Source organism: Ostrea edulis, chromosome 4, assembly GCF_947568905.1.
Source record: "Ostrea edulis chromosome 4, xbOstEdul1.1, whole genome shotgun sequence".
Taxonomy (NCBI): Eukaryota; Metazoa; Mollusca; class Bivalvia; order Ostreida; family Ostreidae; genus Ostrea; species Ostrea edulis.
In genome coordinates, this window is record NC_079167.1 from 75,320,287 (window position 1) to 75,339,518 (window position 19,232).

At 33.3% G+C, this 19,232-nt stretch overlaps 2 protein-coding genes across 3 annotated transcripts in view; one reads left to right on the top strand and one right to left on the bottom strand.

The window, feature by feature from the left end:
* The window catches only part of LOC125671126 (kinetochore protein Nuf2-like), a 30,902-nt gene extending 23,597 nt beyond the window's left edge, over positions 1-7,305 (bottom strand). For both annotated transcript variants that reach the window (XM_048906607.2, XM_048906606.2), the window contains exons 1-3: positions 7,167-7,305; positions 2,678-2,781; positions 2,219-2,293 (exon numbers count right to left, since the gene is read on the bottom strand). In XM_048906607.2, coding sequence (XP_048762564.1) covers positions 2,219-2,293; positions 2,678-2,781; positions 7,167-7,170 — 183 coding nt within the window. In that variant the 5' untranslated portion in view covers positions 7,171-7,305. The remainder of the gene's footprint in view (positions 1-2,218; positions 2,294-2,677; positions 2,782-7,166) is intronic.
* A 105-nt stretch (positions 7,306-7,410) lies between these two features.
* Positions 7,411-11,197, top strand: LOC125671128 (elongator complex protein 6-like). Its single transcript, XM_048906609.2, has 2 exons — positions 7,411-8,266; positions 10,981-11,197. Exons 1-2 carry the CDS (start codon positions 7,598-7,600, stop codon positions 11,098-11,100), a joined length of 789 nt encoding a protein of 262 aa, XP_048762566.2. The 5' UTR covers positions 7,411-7,597; the 3' UTR covers positions 11,101-11,197.
* Positions 11,198-19,232: the final 8,035 nt, after the last annotated feature.

The window sequence follows — 19,232 nt, forward strand, 5'->3', positions numbered from 1 at the left end:
AATTTTACAGTTTTGGTAAAAGGCTCATTGCTTATTATAACCATGCTAATTGTTTGACTGCTTGATGTCCAGGAGTAAAGAAGATTTTTGAAGATTACATTCATTTTGATGGTTTTGGCCACATCCCTCAGGACCCCAGGAAAATGGGTCCATAAAATTCACAATTTTTGTTCCCCTTGACCCATAATGATGGACAAAAAAAGATACCAATAGGTCACCTATGTGACTCAGGTGAACAAATATATAAACTTCAGGTTCTTCTGACAATAACAACTACTCATACCGAGTTTCCTAATACAACTCCTGGGTGTGCCACGTAATTTGAAACATGGTGCAAGTCTTACCCCCCCCCCACCCCCATTCACGGCTCTAGGGTTAGTTTAACTTTAGCACACACTATGACAGAGAAATGGTATTATGCTTATTATGAATCTTTAACATAAAAGAAGGGGAGCTGGGTTGTAACATGTCACACACATGAATCTACATTTACTTTAGAAGAAGGCCAAAATATACACCGGGTAATAACTGTGCTAAGGATTAAAACAGGGTTCAAAATTACCTCATGTTCGTAAGTCTGGGACTAGTCAAAACATGCAGACTAGTAAACTCTCCAAGGCACTTGCCTACACAGACTAGCGAAAATCCAAATATCAATCTTGATTGGTCAAGAATTTCAGCAAAGCCCAAGTCTCTTAGATGTTTGAACTTATTGTAAAATACCTGCATGGTAAAGTTACTGCGTGAAAATGACATGCTGACCTTCCAAATATGTGAAGGTTCATAAAAGGGGTTATGTCATGCGGGTCTTTCAGAGGTTATTGTATGCTTCTGAAGAAAATTAAGTATGGATGTCTTTTTCTACAGTAGGTGTCAAAAACTGAATTGTTTGCAGCGGTGAATTGTTTAGTTTGATTAAATACCATTGAATAAAAATGAATTTATGTAATTATTTTATATCATATAGTGGATGGATTAGTGAAATGCTTTGTGGACTAGCAAGTGTTAATTGTCACTAGTCCGTACAGACTAGTGCTTGAAAAAGTTAATTTCGAACACTGTAGAATATTGTACAATATATTGTTCTAATTTGCTATTTAAAAATATGCCAATGCCACAAGGGGATTATTGTATAAAATTTCCGAATATCAATCACCACCTTGTTATTGATTAGAAAGTTTTGAAGATTTATTTTTTATCCTATTATGCAATTCTTATTACACAGAGCTCCCTCCCCCTCCTTATTTTCAATTAAACAACTAGAGATTATATTATACCAGGTAAGCACTTAGGGGAGGGAGCAAGGGACTGAACACTTGGTAGAAAATATATCTATTTTTAATACACTTCCAGTTGTGAAATACTAATGTTAATCCTCAACAGCTTGGAACCCCACCCACCCCAGAAAAATTTGCATTGAGTGGAACCCACTTCCCTGGGGGAAATTCCTGGATGTATGTCATGCGATTTCAATGCATGTGTATGTAGCTGTGCCTTCCCTAACAGTAGCACCATCAACAGGGCTCGAAATTAACATATGCCCGTCAGTCTGTGACTGGTTAAAAGTATGGCGGACTGACTGACATTTGTTTTAGTCAGTCCAATGGGACTGGTTAATTTTCTAAAGCATCATTTTGGAAAATATACTTATGAAATTTTATACACACATTTGGCATGCTTCGATCTGTAGATGTCAAACGAATCTGATTCGTAAATATAAATCCCACATTTAAGTGTTACAATATTGTCTGAGGCATATTGAGTTTAATTTCATTTTAATAACATTAACGAAATATGTTTAATTATTTCTGAAAAACTCTTTTGGACTGGTAAATTTTTCTGCGGATTGGTTGAAATTATACCCCATCAGTCCGACTGGACTGGTGACATAAAAAGTTAGCTTCAAGTCCTGATCAACATATTGTAATAAAACAGTAGAAATTGTAAATTCCTTAGCTATGCGTGTGCAGGGCTCATACTGCAATCCACAGTTAAATTTGTGACACTTGAGAAATTACGAGCTAAAAATATCACTTTTTTTTATTTGTAGCATCACCAATAAATCTTCTTACAAAGACTTCTGATTATATTGCACAAGTTCATTCACATTGTATCTGAATGTACGACTACGTGAAGAGCCACAGAATAACAATCTACCAACAAGTGATTAACTGCTGGAATTTGTACAATTAAAGCTGTTTTGAGAAATTTAAAATACCTGTATTATGCTCTCTAATGAAACTCCTGAAATCATCTCTACTAATCGACAATAAATCTTCAGCCATCTTTGACTCTGCAATATAAGAATATATTGAGTAATCAATCATTACAGAGGTTTTCAAACAAAAAGTCCATGGACCACATTACTTACCAAATTTCATCTTGAAATATGAAAGTTTAACCCTTATTTTGACCCCATCCTGACCCCAGAGGTCATCATCGTTTGTACAAAGTTGAATCTACACTGTACAAAAATGCTGGCTTGTTATTTTGATAAGTTTCTTGTTAAGAAGATATCTAAGAAAAATTTCCTGTATATCCTCTAACAGAAAAATGGAGAAGAGACTAAAGTATGACACATAACAAAGTGAATGAAATCACAAACATGTATATTAACCTTGAATTTGAGTGCTATGTTATTGCCATTTACATATTAACATTTTCTTTACAAACTTACTGATGGCTGTTTGAAATCTTTCTCCTCCAAATGCATATCAGCTAGAAAATTCAAATCCTGAACGATTTGATCGACAGTCAGCAATGGAAATGAATAGGTTTGATCTACAGAAGTAATGAATACATCGTTAAATATCAAAGTAGTACATGCCTTAGATTATCTAAATTGTAGAAAAGAAAGCTGCAAAAATTGTGCATTGCCCAATTGCTCAAGTTAGTAAGTACAGTGGGTTGTTTTTTCTTCATTCCAAATTGGGTTGAAATCAATTGGGGTCAACTACTTCTTAGGATATACCAGTGTACCAAGTTCGATGTCTACCCATATGTTGACTGTGACTGAGCTACCGTAAATTCCCCTCATGGTAATTTCCTGTGACGTCATTTGAATATCACGTAACACTTTATTTTTGGAAAACAGCAAGAGGTCCTACTTGTGAACAAAGTTCAGGTCCATGCGCGTAACCAGCTGAATTTTTATTGATATATTCAGAAAGAAAAGAAAATCCTTTACATGAAAAGTGTTGGGAGCAAATGAATCCTCAAACTAAACATGCTATAATTTAACAACATATCAACAGTCATTGTTGGGAGCAAATGCATACTCAAACTAAACATGCTATAATTTCACAACAGCATATTCCTATGTCCAGTTTGACCCTTGCCTATGTGTCTTCAAAATCAAGAGGGGTCATCTTCTTCTAAAGATGTACCAGTGTACTAAGTTTGATGTCTGTCAAGCATAGGGTTCTCAAGATATTGAGCGGACAGTATATTCCAATGTCCAGTTTGACCCTTGACCTTCTTTGAAAGGGGGCATAAATATCATTACGATCAAGTAAACTGCATGTGGCGAGTTAATTTCATGACCTACTCGCCACAATGGTGAACAAGATTTTACTTTCATTTCTGTTTTGTAATTCGAATTCTGATCGACTTTTTATTCTAATGTTTCCGTCATTCACAAACTCTCGTATGACACCATTTAAATATGTGATGAAGGAGTCTGATGAATGATTTAACGGAAGGTGGCGGGTGAGGATGGGAGTGATATTGGAATGTGCCGAATCAACTATTGAGTAACAAAATGGCACCAATCCTGAAAAAAATGTGACCGTTATCAACTGATGTTTCAATTACAGTGAAAAAATAAATATCAATTTGTCCCACTGCAAAAAATTAAGTGAAAACAAATTGAAATTGTACATAAAAAAGCAACTGCGTAACAATTTCTCAAACTTTTGGGGAAATATTTGTTAAATGCAAGGATTTGAAAAATTAAGTACATACTGTCTGAGTTTCAGTACAAAAGGTTGTTCAATTTTGAAAAATTCCTTAATTTAAAACCTTGAGACAATCGGGTAATTCTCACTAAATTCAGAATTAGTAATCATTGTCTATGGATAGAAACAGGCAGATATGAAAGAAAATTTAATAACTTTGCTAAATTTGTATTTCTTCCTAGATGTGAAAGTCTGTCATCACAGTATCTAAAGTTCAACAATTACTTTTTCTACTCGAAAATCCACTATGTAATAATCCTAGAGGAGAATTTTTGAATATGATATTCAAAACCATTCAAAACCTAGTACTGCTTAACAATGTTAATCTGTTCAGTCATTTTTAAGACCCATTCTAGGTCCGAATATCGGCCCTTTCCCCTTCCATAAAATTACCATTTTTTCCCATATTTAACTTACATTTTTCCCCAATAATAAAAACTGGTTAAAAACGTGTTTTGATAAAAAATAAGTTCAATGTGAATAGTTTATGTACGACATGACAAAGACGCATCAATTTTAGATAATTTAGAAATAATAGTTGAAAATTTTAACAGCTCAAAGAAAAGAAAGTTAAATAAAAGAATGGTATCAATTTGTGTTGGAATTCTTGTTTGATGATATATTTAGCATGTTTACAATGTTCCCAATTTGATCAAAATGTTGACAATTTTTCCCAATTCAAAAACCACAGGACCCTTTTGAAAAATGTTGAAAAACCACTGCTGTTTTAATACATGTCAAATGAAGATCTCGAGTTTTCTGTTTTATTTTGCCAATATTCAATTGCAAATTTCAATACAAGAAAACAACATACATGTACAATATAGTTATGTGCATGCATAACATGCAAGTTGATTACTGCAACATAGTTACCATGCTTGTACTACACGAATATGTGTTTTGTGTGTTTTTTATCCATTGATAGATTTGATGGCTAACTCTTTTCATCATGCAGAGCAATTGTCTTTGTTTTCCTTTGTCACATGCTTCTGTGATTTTGGACTTTGTCATTGTGCATCCTAATGCTCCTCTGAGGGCCCAAATTGGTTAAATAAATATTCTATTCTAATTGATTGATTGTGCATGAGAATCTTTCACTCATTTGAGAACATCACCATAAATGATAATTGGATAGAGAACATAATGGGTTATTATGGAATGAACATTTTGGAAAGAGGATTTAATTTGTACACATGTAATAAACCATGGGTGTATTGTGTGTGGACAATCCTGGGTGGATGGGTCTTTACATTTTCTCCTTTACTGTTAAATTATCATTGCAGGATCTTTTTAAGGTCTTGATTTCAAGGGCCTGGGCCTTTCTAATTGGGAAAAATAGTGACATTTGCTTGGAATTGAGAAAAATGTTTCATACAAAGAAGTAGGGAGAAAACCAATCCAGAGTGCACTTGGGTATAATTGGACTCCTTCTGACTTTTTAATATTTGGTCAAAGTTTACCTCATTCAAATAAGCAGGTAAAAAAATTAGGTTTACTTCACAATTTTGAAGCAAAAATTGTAATCTGTGGGCCTGTGAAGATTTATTAACAATTAGGCTACCCTGCTTGATTTGTTTTCATTGTTTGGGAATTTCAAAACAAAAATTGACAAAATGCCTGCTTTTTAGCATTGGGAATGGGGCCTTACCCTGCATTGTTTCCGAAAATTTAAAGGGTATTAGCCTAATGACATTACAATGCGCCCACTTTATACCAGCCATGCACTAGATCTATTAGGCATTTATTCAATAGAGTTGAGAATGTAGTAGTAAATATTATTTTTTTAGGAAAATTAGCTAGAGTACTCTGATAAAGTTGACTTTTTTCTTACAAACACTGTGACCAGATTTCAGTCTTGAAATCGTGTATCATGATTTTACCATGTGTTTTCACTATTTTCCCCCTTTTTATTTTTGACAATCCTCAGATGGTCGATGGTGCATGGTGTCACTGTCAGATGTGAAGTGAGAACTGTATGTGTTTCAGTGTAATTTGCAAATAAAAATCTTTGAATCTTATTATTTACTTTCAATTTCATCTCTTCTTTTTTCTTTAAAAGTTTGCAGGCATATATCACACGATATATGCCCGGAAACATTCCGGCCCGCAAACATTACGTCACAATCAAATTTCTACGCCGTTAATTTTCAAATTTTTCGTGTTTTTCATCTTTTACTCAGTTAAACCGATAAAGTTATTGTTAAAAATAAAATTATGGTTAGTTTCTAAATGAAATTGAAAGTATATAATAAAACGGTTATAGACTTTGTATGGGAAATATGACGACCTCGTTTTTTGTCGCGAATGGACCTCGCAAGCTCGGTCCGTCTACGCGCCAAAAAACTCGGTCGTCATATTTTCCCATACAAAGTCTATAACCTATAAATATTATATTCTTTTTCTCGAATTTAGTGTGGCAAATGAAAATGAAATGTGGCTAATGAAAATTAGACCCAATAATTTAAATTAGCCACAGTGGCTCAGGTGTCTGTGATATATTTCTACACTAGCTGCAAAACTGTAGCTCTCCGGAAAAAAATTATGTTGACAGACCGGAGAGCTACAGTGCCACTCATAGTAAAAACTGTATATTTATTGCGAACGAAAAGCTGCACTCGGTTCTAGGTTTATTTCTCCAACTTCTTACACAATCTACCCAAAAGCACGAAATGAAAAATTCCTCAGACATTTATCAACTACTCTCGTCCCTTTACAAACCTTACAAATGTTTTAAATGGCTCTGATCAGTTTCGGAAAGTCATACGTTCGAACTTTTCGCCTATCGACAGTCATGTTTACTTGTAAGCGAGATCTCGTAAACATTTGTAAGGTTAGTAAAGGGACGAGAGTAGTTGATAAATGTCTGAGGAATTTTTTCATTTCGTGCTTTTGGGTAGATTGTGCAAGAAGTTGGAGAAATAAACCTAGAACCGAGCGCAGCTTTTCGTGCGCAATAAACATACAGTTTTTACTATGAGTGGCACTGTAGCTCTCCGGTCTGTCAACATAATTTTTTTCGGAGAGCTACAGTTCTGCAGCTAATTTCTACACTAGCGCTAACACAGTAAAACCTATTCGGAAGACAAACGACTCAGCTACTGCACTGTACGAACCATCTATGTAAAATGTTGTTTACTCCAAACATAATATGCCTAACAAACAACACATATGAAAACAATTGTAACTTTTAAAGAAAATCTTTCTCTTTACCCATCTTGATGATCGATGAATTTTGTCCTTTCGAACTACGCGGTATATTATGATTACGATTATTTTTTAAGAAAACGAATACAAGATTTTCCCCGATATTTTCGAGTTTTCTCTTTCTAAGTCACAAAAATATTTTTAAAAATTAATCTGTTGGTTTTTTTTATTCAAATGAGCCATTTTGTGATTTTTTAATGATTTTTTGAAATTGCGTTTTGTCAGAAATTGAAAAAATCGAGAAAGGACATTTATCCTTTATTTCATTTTATAGGAAACCAGCCTGGGTTATCAAAAAAAAATTATTTCATTTATCAGGTTTTGAACAGAAATAACATTCAAAATTTAGAAGACAAAACATTATGTGAATAAGATGGTATTTCATGTTCTTAAATTCATCGGGCTCGGTATTACATTAAAGTGAAAGTAAGAAAAGCATGGAAGAAGTAAATAGTGTGTTAGATATTTCAAAAGATGACAAACTTTTCGGGGATGTGATAACTTTGGCCGACTCGTCTGCAGATGGAACATTTCTTTTACACCACTTCCTTTCATTTTTCCTCAGCAGTAATGTTGATCGACCAGTGTGTTTTGTGTCGCTGTCACAGTCGTTTAGTCATCACAAGTCAGTGTGTCAAAAACTTGGAGTTAACTTAGTACAGAAAATTGAATCATCTCAGCTGAAGTTCTTCGATTGTATGAAGACTTTTGGAAATCGATTTCTAGAAATACAAAGCGATAATTCCGATTTTGCGAGCAGTTGCGGTGATTCTCTGCAGGGGCTCTATGAGGAAGTTAAAGCTTACTACGCAGACCTACAGACCAAATATGCCACCCCTCCAGTGGTGATAATCGATAGCTTAAATGTTCTTCTAAATATTGGACACCAAGTGAAAGCTATAAGTGCCTTTATTCAGTATCTCTGCCAGTTCATCTTAACACCGGAGTCTGGTGCTCGAGGAACATTAGTTGTATTCATCAGCACAGGAGAAAACAATGCTGATGAAGAAGCTCATCTGCTGTGGAAGAGACTCTTGCATATGAGTAACCTGGATGTTTTTGTATCAGGTCTAGAAAGTGGGTATTGCAGAGATGTACATGGCAAGGTGAAGTGCTACTCATGTATTTACTTATCTTCTTGAGGAGTACGTTTTACAGATTTCTAGACTTTCCGTCCCATTATCAATCCGTCCCTTAGTCGATTCGTCCCATTACTGATTTGTCCCTAGACTATCTGTCATTTAGTTAAAACGTCCCCTAGTCGATCCGGCTCCAGAATAGATAATTACCTCATTTTTTAACTATTTTTCCAAGTGTTATATACAGTACTGAATAGGTTTAATTCATCTGCGTATTTCATCTTCATTGTGTGTGCCTCTGACATCAGGTACCATAGTAATCCTTTAATATGCTCTCTGGTATAAATTCATGGCTTGATTGCAGACTAAGGCAAAACAAAAATATATGTTGGTTTCCACTTTCATCTCAAAATTTTTAAGGGTCAGTAGGTACTAGGTAGGTAGTGGGTTTTGTATTTTATTTTATATGTTTAATTATTTTTTAATGATTCAGTGTTCTACTATGCATAAAATATAGTGATTATCTAGTAATCAAGTAAAAGTTTATCAGGGATTTATCAGCCTATTTTGGGAAACATCATTTTTTCATTATTGGGAAAATTTAATAGACAATTTGCTGAAATTGGGAAAAATATCAAAATTATATATACATGTATACATAACCTTTAATTTTCACAGAAACACAACACAGTGTTAACATGGTCAGACCGCATCAGCAAATTCTAATAATACTGTCCAAAGATATGTGTTTACAAGTATTAATGCATGGAGTGCAAATAATATTCATTGAGGAAAAGCTTCTCTCTACAGAGGCAGTAGAGACATGAACAATGCAAAGAAGTTCCAGGAAACAGAATGCACGATTTGCGATTAAAAAACGCACAATTTTTCAACATTTTATTTTTGGGAATTTTTACCCGCAAATTGGGAAAATTTGAGCCTATTTTCGATTGGGAGAGAAGGTACTGATAAATCCCTGTTTATAATATATGACGAATCAAAACAGTTCTTCCACTGTACTGTAAACTAAAACTGTTACTGTGTTTTGAAAGTATACATGTATAATAGATACTCTTGTAATTGTGACATTCAGAAAATATATGAGAATGGGAAAAAATGTGTGAGGGTCGGCAGAATTTTTAGGGTCGGCCGGGAAAGTGGAAACCTACATATATTTTTTTTTTGGCCTAACATAACATACTTTGTGATGAAATTACCATTAAGCAACGGAATATGAATAAAATGGTAAACCTTTGTTGCATGTACGATGCTGCCATTTTTTTGCACCTTTCACACTCTGTTTGCTCCCGGGATCAAACCTCCTGGTGACAGTAGTGGCATGGAAACTCCTAAAAAAAATATTCCTAAGCTCTGAGCAATTCTTGGAACTTCTGAAGTTTTAAAAACAAAATCTACTAGTTAATTTACTGTAAGCTTGCAATTAATGATCAAAGATTGCACAGCATTGCAGTTATAAAAACTCTAAAAGTGTTTTCACAAAGGTGTTTTCACAATGATTAATGGACACACTTTTACATTGATTGCTGTACAAACTTAAATTATAATGATGTTTTTTACAATAAATGAGCACACTTTTTCATAACCAATTGTACTGATTATCGCGCTTCAAACAAAAATTATGAAGCTTAAGGGTTGTATAAACAATTTTATTTACATATCTAACTGCAATATGCATGCAAGAACTTCCCTTTTTTAAAGTTGGGGTTAGGGTTATACTTAAATCTTCAATTAAACAAATTTGGAGGAGCCGGATCAACTAAGCAAAATGGGCTGAATCAACCAGGGGATGGACCATCGTAGGACGGACCGACCGTGGGACGGATCGACATGACACCAGTTTTACAGCATCACAAATCAAAGTTCTGTAGATGTGGACACTATAGGTGACATACTCTCCCTTTAGAGCATTAGGTGTTCAATCTGATTTAGACTAAGAGGTGTATACTTCCCTATTACTGAGGGTCATCAGACAGGTGACCAGAATCATTTAAATCAATGCAGTTAATATTGATATTCATGAAAAATATATAAAACAGTTTTCACTTTACCACAATTTACTGTCCCTTCCCATGGGGATCCAGGTTAGAATAGGTCCTCAGTACCCCTTGCTTGTCGTAGAAGGCGACTAATTGGGGTGGTACTTCAGATGAGACCGTAAAAAAACGAGGTCCCGTGTCGCAGCAGGTGTGGCACGATAAAGATCCCTCCTTGCTCAAAGGCCATAAAAGCGCTGAGCATAGGCCTAAATTTTGCAGCCCTTCACAGGCAGTGGTGACGTTTCCATATGAGTGAAATATTCTTGAGAGGGACGTTAATTAATATTCAATCAATCAATCATTTTGATGCAATTAACAATCACCCAATCAATCATTTCATGAATGAGAAGCTAAAACTTCTATACCCAATCACAGTGAGGGATTATTTTCAGAGTATGTTTTGTTTATTATCTTTTGCTTTCATTTTAACTTCACTCAAGCATAAGATGATTTTTATCAATTTTCTGGTTCTGTAATTGAAAATTTTGAAATTTGGGTATTGTGAAGTGTAATTCTTCAGTCTTAAAAATAAAGGAAACTCTTTCTTTTTTTATTAATTTAAACTAGAATTTGAATTAAACTTAAAACTAAAGCCTATTTTAGAGCTTTTATGGTATTTCTGAAATTCCATGTGTTGTCAGATTTCTTTAGTTAATTTTAACACTTTAGCATATTATTTTTCAGATTGAAGTTAAAAGGAGGAATTGTTTGAGAAAGAAGAAGTCAAAAAGCATGCAGTTTAAAGTCAATGACAAAACTGCAACTTTCTTTGCGTCTGGGATGTCCAAAGCTGTTCTTGGATAAATGTAATAAAATGCATATTAGTAACGATAATCAATTCTTCTTTTTCATGTGGTGTTTTCAACTGTTTTGTTACATTAAATCATAATCAAGCAGTTTATTTTTTGTTCCACATATATTTGTTACAATGTTGACAACATCAACGTACGATCAATGATATTGTAGTTCTGTAGCTTAAGAATACACAAAGGAGATGAAAATCCCCATCAATGGCAAAAGGACTAATGCTCCTCAATCTCTTTGTTTGTTTCTCCAAATAAACTCCCAAATAGAGAACTAGATACTGTGTGAATCCTGTAATCCTATCCATCAAGCAAAAGTTTAGTGATGACCTTAAACAAATCCTACAGAAGAATGTATTATTGTGTATTTTTCTCAGAAGATGTGAAATTCGCCACGGTGACCATGTTTGAAAATGTGTTCTCAAGTGCAGCAGAATTTTATAAACTGCTATGGGATTTTTTAAGGGAGGTTATTCTGTAATCATTGCTAAAATTTGAACAGAATATCCAATTTCAAATATTAAAAGCTGAGCTTCTTTTTACACTATGATTTTGTCACCTTTAAAATGGATTTATAATATTGAAGAAAATTTGAAAGCAATAAAGTATATTATGAACTCTTTTACCTTTGCAATAATTTATGTAACCCGTTGATAGATCAGAACAATATTTTTGGGTTTTCAAATATTATATTCTGTGGAAAAAAACCTACAAAATTCATACAAAATACTTAACATTCATACTTAACATTCATACTTTACATGCAGTTCACTAACTCTAGTTATCACCAAATTAACTATGCTTGGAAAGATTTTTTATATTAAATGTATGACATTAAACTCTGAACTATCACTATAATAATGGATAAATCTTACCAGTCTGCATAACCCTGTACAATGTAATTGCTTCAACCTTGATGGTGTGCGTAGGTATGGGGTGGACAGGTAAAAATGGTTTTTTTAGTAGGCATGTGAACACAACTCACACTCTCTCCCTCATACACTCTTTCTCTCTCTAACACAAAGGACATAAAACAACCCAAACAACAAATAGGTGGATCCAAGATCCAACATCTAGCTACATATTCCCCCTGCCAGGAGAAAATGGCCCCTGACATTATCTTACTTGACAAGGATACCAGGGCATGGGTCCAGTGGCAAGAAAAATACCATCATACATCAGTGGCAACACTGATGATGAACAAACTCCTAGCTGTCATCCTAATACATACAGATACTTGTATTCATAACATACAGATGTATATGGACAATAAAAAACAACAAATTAAAAAAATGGCTACATTATATAGTTTTTTTCGCTTGTTACGATTTTTTTTTTGGATCAACCGTCTCTCTTTCTCTCTCTCTCTCTCTCTCTCTCTAAAAAACTGTGTGCCAATTGCCTCCATTTATGTATGAAACAGGGGTGTATTACTAGTAATAATACTGAAGCAATGCAATATTACCCTCCAAAAAATACAGCAAAAAGTTTTTTTATTTTTAGGTGTCCTGGTAGGTCAAGGTTGACACACTTACTTCTGCAACCCAAGTTTGATCCTGTGTATGTAAGAGAGTAATGTGATGACCCACTCAGACTTTTCACTGACCCAGTAGTTCCTCCCACATGAAATGTATTAAATGCAGCTCTAAAAAAAAATATTGTTTTGACCCATTGCTAAAAATGTACAGTGACTGGATCCATATAGCTCACAACTATTTTGGCAACTCAACTGGAAAGACATTCTTGATATCTTGTGGTCAGATTTAGGCCCTAGTATATTCTATCGATCGTCATAATGATTGGAAAATAAAATATGTTCTCTTGTTGTAATTATCTTATGTTGGATATGGCATGAGTTTGTCTATATTTAGGACGAGAGTATGTATCGTTTTGTAATTTGTGTCAATCGTATCCATCTTTCCCGCCTTCAAGATTCCTGTATCTCCATATATCTCTGATATTTACTTCCTACTGTACACTGCCGGGGTCTTACCCTAGCACTTTTCAACAAAGATGAATCTACACTATATAAGGATTAGGATGAAATGGGTTTTTTAAAATTTATATTAATAATGTTAAAATCATTGATTGTGAGTAAAAATTAAATCTTTTTAATTGATACATATTACTAATATTTTTGCTTTAAAAATTTTAATTATAATTTTAATAGTATGTTGTAATTACTCGTAATAAAAACTTTAGAAATTGATGTAAGAACTTTATACTTTAAATATTCTTATTCTATAAAGTTTATGTAAAAGGGAGGTAACTTATGACTTAGAAATTCGTATAAACACGGTGCACTTGAGTAAATAAAGAGAGCTATGATAACCATACGTTTTCAAAACTTTGTAAACGGCAATAAAACATCATTACCTCAATCTTTGCATACGCAACAAATAATAATGTAATGTGCCTTAGTTCTTTTGTGAAACCTTTTTTAAAAACACATTAATTAGACAGTCCCTGTAAAAGGGCATGAATTCGATTTTGAGATGAACATTTTCCATTTTTAATGTTTACAAAGTATTTCTAGATCTAATGGTCAGCAAAGAGATATGTACAGACCTCACAATTCTTAGTTATGAAAACAAGGCTAGTGTCATGTTTTTGTTTATATTTATTTTTAGTCCAAATGGTGTCCATGTCTCTTCCCAGATAGATGATGACTAGGTTAGACCAACGCAGATCCAAGAATGCTTGTTATGTCGGGCCTACGTTGACCCAACGCGTAGCTGCAATAATGTGTAGCGGTCAGCCGTAGACCAGCCCCTGGAACTGACAGGTGAAAATGCCTGCCAGGGGATAAAGATCCTGGGTTGATGTCTTCAGGTGTGAAGACATTTAAGGAGGGACGAAAGTAGCGGTCAGCTGGGTTCGCTCGCCGGTGGCTAGTATAGCTCAGTTGTTAGAGCACCTGAGTAGAGATTCAGGGGGCCCGGGTTCGAATCCCGGTCTGGTACGTTGCATTTTCTCCCTGTTACAAATGTAGCCCTATCCGATTTTTTTAAAATTCTGATTTTTTCGGGATAAAAAAAAAAATCGGAGAGGGCTATACATTATTTCAGCTAGCCCTGCGTTAACATTGACCCGACGTCAACCATCTGCCAACAATACAACCTTTCGCCAACGTTGTCGTGCTACCCGAGAATGAGCTTCTGCCGTAAGGTATGCTGTGGCCTTAGTACTTGTGTGAAAAAAAAAGCTAAATTTTGGGAAATGTCGTGAATCAATGAGTCCATATGAATAGGCATGGACACGATTTGAGTGAACGTGTTCAAATTCCCGATTTATTGTGTACAATGTATTTCTAATGGTCAGCAGAAATTAATTAAATATCAGTTTTTGAGTTACAGGTGAGATACAGTACTCATAATTCTTTGTTATGTAAACAAAGCTCGTGCCATGTTTTTGTTTACATGGATCATTTAAGTTTAAAGGGACTGATTCACGATACCCCCCCCCCCTCAAATTTTGTTTTTCACTTTAAATGATCAAAATCTACAGTCTAATATGTTTAGAATGTTTCACACAAAAATTATGGTTATTCATCATGACAGAGGCTCATGAAACAAAAATTGAGGGGTGTTATTGTTTACGAAGTTTTCAAAATAAATGAATATTGATCCAAGTTTTTTTTTTTATATATCACATTTCAAGTACATTTGAGGTAAAATGTGTCATTTAAAAGTTAAAATTTGTGATTGTACAAAATGAAGATGCTTTGAATTACAAAATTAACGTTTCACAGGTTTGTTTACATAAAAAGACTCGAGTCTTTGTTTACATAACACAGAATCAATGCTAAAATATTGCTCTTTTTGGTTGTCAACATTAAATGAGATATATTTTTAATTCTCAATATCAAAAATGAAAAAAAATTCTCTTCTGAAAAACGTGAACCAGTCCCTTTATTAAAGCAATTTTTAAGGTATTCAATGTATAACGATCATATTTCATATCTAGTAAATCGATGGTGGGATTCTTGTAATTATGGTATCATTTTAAAGGGTTCATCAAATAATAATAATCCACCATAGAAATTTCTTAAATTTTGTTTCCTGCTTGATTTATTTCACCCAGATTATTACATTGAAGTCTATGGGAAGACACATGCCTTTTTGTACAAACCATGGCCCAATGGCTTATAGGTGGAAATATTTCAACACACAAACACACGCACACGTACATTCTCATGTAAAGAAACTTCAATCTGCAGTATGCCCGGGAATGCTCGCATATTGCTGCCACTAATTCTGACCCTACTGACCCTACTGTTCTTGAAAATAAGACTTTTTAAAATCTCCGCTAAATTGTTGCTCTATGGTACCAACCCTGCAAGGAATGATTTGAATAATTTTGAATCTACATTCTTTAAGGAAGCTTGCGCATAAGTTTTGTCCTCTCCATCAGCCCAGTAGTGCTTAAGGAGAAGGCTATTAAAGGATGCCACCCAAAAGTTGGTCAAACAGTTTCCGGATTTTTTTCGTCACGGATACAGATATTTCCCTGAAATTTAGTCACAAGCTTCCTCTTGAGGGTACCTGTAAAGTGCCAATCTCTCACCAGAGGGCGTATTACGCTGCGCTACAACACCTCTGTCAACGTCTGAATTTCAAGATTCTTGGCAAAACTTATTTCTACCTATTGCATTATAAAGTATGATTTTACAAGTTTTAGTGTTAAGCTTAAAATCTTACAATAAGTTCACAAAAACAACGAATTCCATGATTTTTCTAGTATTATTGGATGAATGAATATTTTTTTTTTTCAGTTTTAACAACATTTATTCAGGTATATAGTCAGGCTTTTACAAAACCCTTACAACCCAACCTGACCAGGGGGTACAGGGTTTTAAGAATTCTAACTCTTTCGCTCACACATTCACACGGACAGACATTCATACTAAACGAAGGCTAGAAGTAAAGAAAGTAGAAAAAAATTGACAATGTACTCTGGCTGAGTTCATAAATATCATACTATAATAATTAACAATCAGATATATGATGTAATACCAAGGTTGTTATTTATTAAAATACTACTTTAAACACACTTATTGATTGAATATACATTTACTTCACCTCGTACATGTACGAAGACAAATAAAAATTATAACAAATGTATATAATATTAAAAAAGAAGCATTTTAGGATATTTTTGTTTTAACATAAATTCCGTTATACTTGAGCTAATGTTTCAAATAATTCACATTTCTTTTCAAACTGATCTGTATAATTATATTTACTTGCAATTTGTTTTTCCACTCTGTATACATTAGTCCAAGTGGCTTTATAAATTTACTCAATGACAAATAATCTCCTGTACATTTGGAACAGTATACATGTATATAATGTTTCAAATGGTAATTTACAAAGTTTACCATTTTAATTTTCGAACATCCAAGGATAAAAGTCTTCTTATCAGTTATAATATTGAATGAAAAGGTTTCAGTAAACCAACATTGCACATTTCTTTAAAAAATACCGACTTTTTCACAATCATACATAATCTGTTCCAATGATTCTCTCTCCTCTAAACAAAAAGTACATAAATCGCTGTCTGATTTCCCAATCATTTTCAAAAAAGTGTTTGTAGTTAAAATTCTATGATTTACTCGATATTGTAGCCATTGTAATTTACTATCTTTTGTGTTCATAAAAATATCCTTATGAATTCCTCTCCATTCTTCACTAGATATTTCAAATTGTTTATCCCATTTTTTTTTTTTTTTTGTCCAGTTGGTTTTTCTTTGCTAGAATTCAATATTTTGTAAATTTTTCTATTGTTGGTTTTATCATCTAGTAAAGGTAAAATGTGTAAGGGAATAGTTGGTTCTTGTTCTTTAATCAGATGATCAATATTAAAATCTTTCATCATTTTCTTTACTGCTTGTGTTACTCCAAAAAAATCCAAAAAATTAGTTTTGATATCAAATATTGTTTTGAATTGAGCATAAGTCATTATATTCCCCTCCTCATCCAGTAACGAATTTATTAGGTAAATATTGTTTTTACTCCATTCCTTCAAAGACATTAATTTTTTATCTACCTTAAGTTTTTCATTGTACCAGAGAACAGTTTTACTCATTTTTTCTGGTGTCAATTCATTTTCAAAACAATTCTCCAGTTTTTTTCCAAGAATTAAAAACATCTTGCCAAAATTTGTTTTTTGATTTTTCAATATTCTTTAATGCATATGTTGGGCCATATCTAATGACCTGACTAACATTGATATCTTCGCCTATGACAAATTGCCATTTTGCTGAACTCTGCAGCAATTTTTTAACCCAAGATATTTTCATACTTGCAATAAATTTTCTATATTTATCATGTTTAAACCACCCTTTTCATATTCCTGAGTAACTATAGACTTTTTTACTTTATGAACAGGACTTTTCCACAGGAATTTAAAAAAATAGACAGTTTAACTGGTCAATAGCATCTTTTGATGGATTCGGTAAGGAAATAAACAAATGTACAATTTTTGATATTGCTAGAGATTTTATAACAGTTCTTCTTTTCCATTGTTTTAATAAATTCTTAATAGAAGCAATTTTTTTGGTCATAATTTATCTTGACCATTTGACTTAAATTAGTGTCAAACTCAATTCCTAATACTTTAAATTTTGTTTCATTCCATGATAATTCTGTATCATCCACTAATTTTCCTATTGCATTCCTTTTACTTCCAATTCATATATTACTTGGCTTTTAGAGTAATTAACTGATAGTCCTGACATTTCTCTAAAGTCTTTTAGTTCATTCAAAGCAATTTCCAGTGAGTTTTTAGAGCCATCTAAGAAAATAGAAGTATCATCTGCAAATTGCGAGATGAGATGCATTATATTTCCAATTCTTATACCATTGATTTTATTATTGCCCCTTTATTGCTAATATTTCTGCACACAATAGAAACAAATGGGGAGAGATAGGGTCCCCTTGTCTACAGCCGCGCCCATTTTTAAACCATCTAGATAGATTTCCACCCTGATTTATTGTTGTTGTGATATCGTTCAGAAAAATTTTAATCCAGTTGATGATAGATTCACCAAAATTGAATAGTTTCATAACACGAATTAAATAATCCCAAGACACCGTATCAAAAGCTTTTTCAAAGTCTATGAGTAGAATTAGACCTGGAATGTTTTTTACTTGAGTATAGTTCATTATATCATAAATCAGTTTAGTATTTTCTGCAATATTTCTGCCTGGTATAAATCCTGTTTGATCCCCATTTATTAATTTTGGTAGAATATGTTTTATTCGATTTGCTATACATCCTGATCCTATTTTGTAAACAGTATTTAATAAAGTTATTGGTCTCCAGGTTTTTAAAAATTGTTTTGGTTTGTCTTGTTTTGGTAAACAAGTGATAACCCCCTGTTTTTTGAGTACTAGATAGTTCTCCCTTTTCATATGCAAAATTTCCCATTCCCTCAATTCACCCTGTGTTTTTTTTTTTATTTTGTACAAGTTCTCATAATATTTACATGTTTCTTCCAATATATCATCTTGATCTGTAATAACCTTTCCATCTTCCTTCTCAACTCTTTAAATTGTCTTATTTGTGTAATTTCTTTTTTCTAGATTACAGAAATATTCTGTGGGTTTTTCTCCTTCATCTATCCATTTTGCCTTAGATCTAATCATCGAACCTTTTAACTTCTCAATTCTTATTTTTTCCAGTTCTCCACACTACCGTTAGATTCTCCTATGTTACATGTACCTGAATCTTCCCTATCTTCAAGAGTCTTGATTAGTGTTTTCAATTCTTCTTCTCTATTGGTTTTTTTGTTTTTTAAGGTATGTTGAATATAATATAGACTGCCCTTGAATTTCCATAAGCAAAACCTCTAAAAACAACTGATCATTAATTTGAAAATTGATTTCATTATCCGGAATAGAGCCAATATTTTCCTTACTGTAAACAGAAGCCATGTACTGTTGTTTAGTTTGTAAAATTATACGTTTTATATTTTTAACATATTCTTGATCGTAAAGCAATGAATTGTTAAACTTGAATGAATATTTATATAAAACCTTTTAATTCGCTCAGGTGTCTCATATTTACCATCTTCTGCGTTTATAAAATTCAGACAAGTGTTTGATTTGCTTAGATATGATCATTACAGTT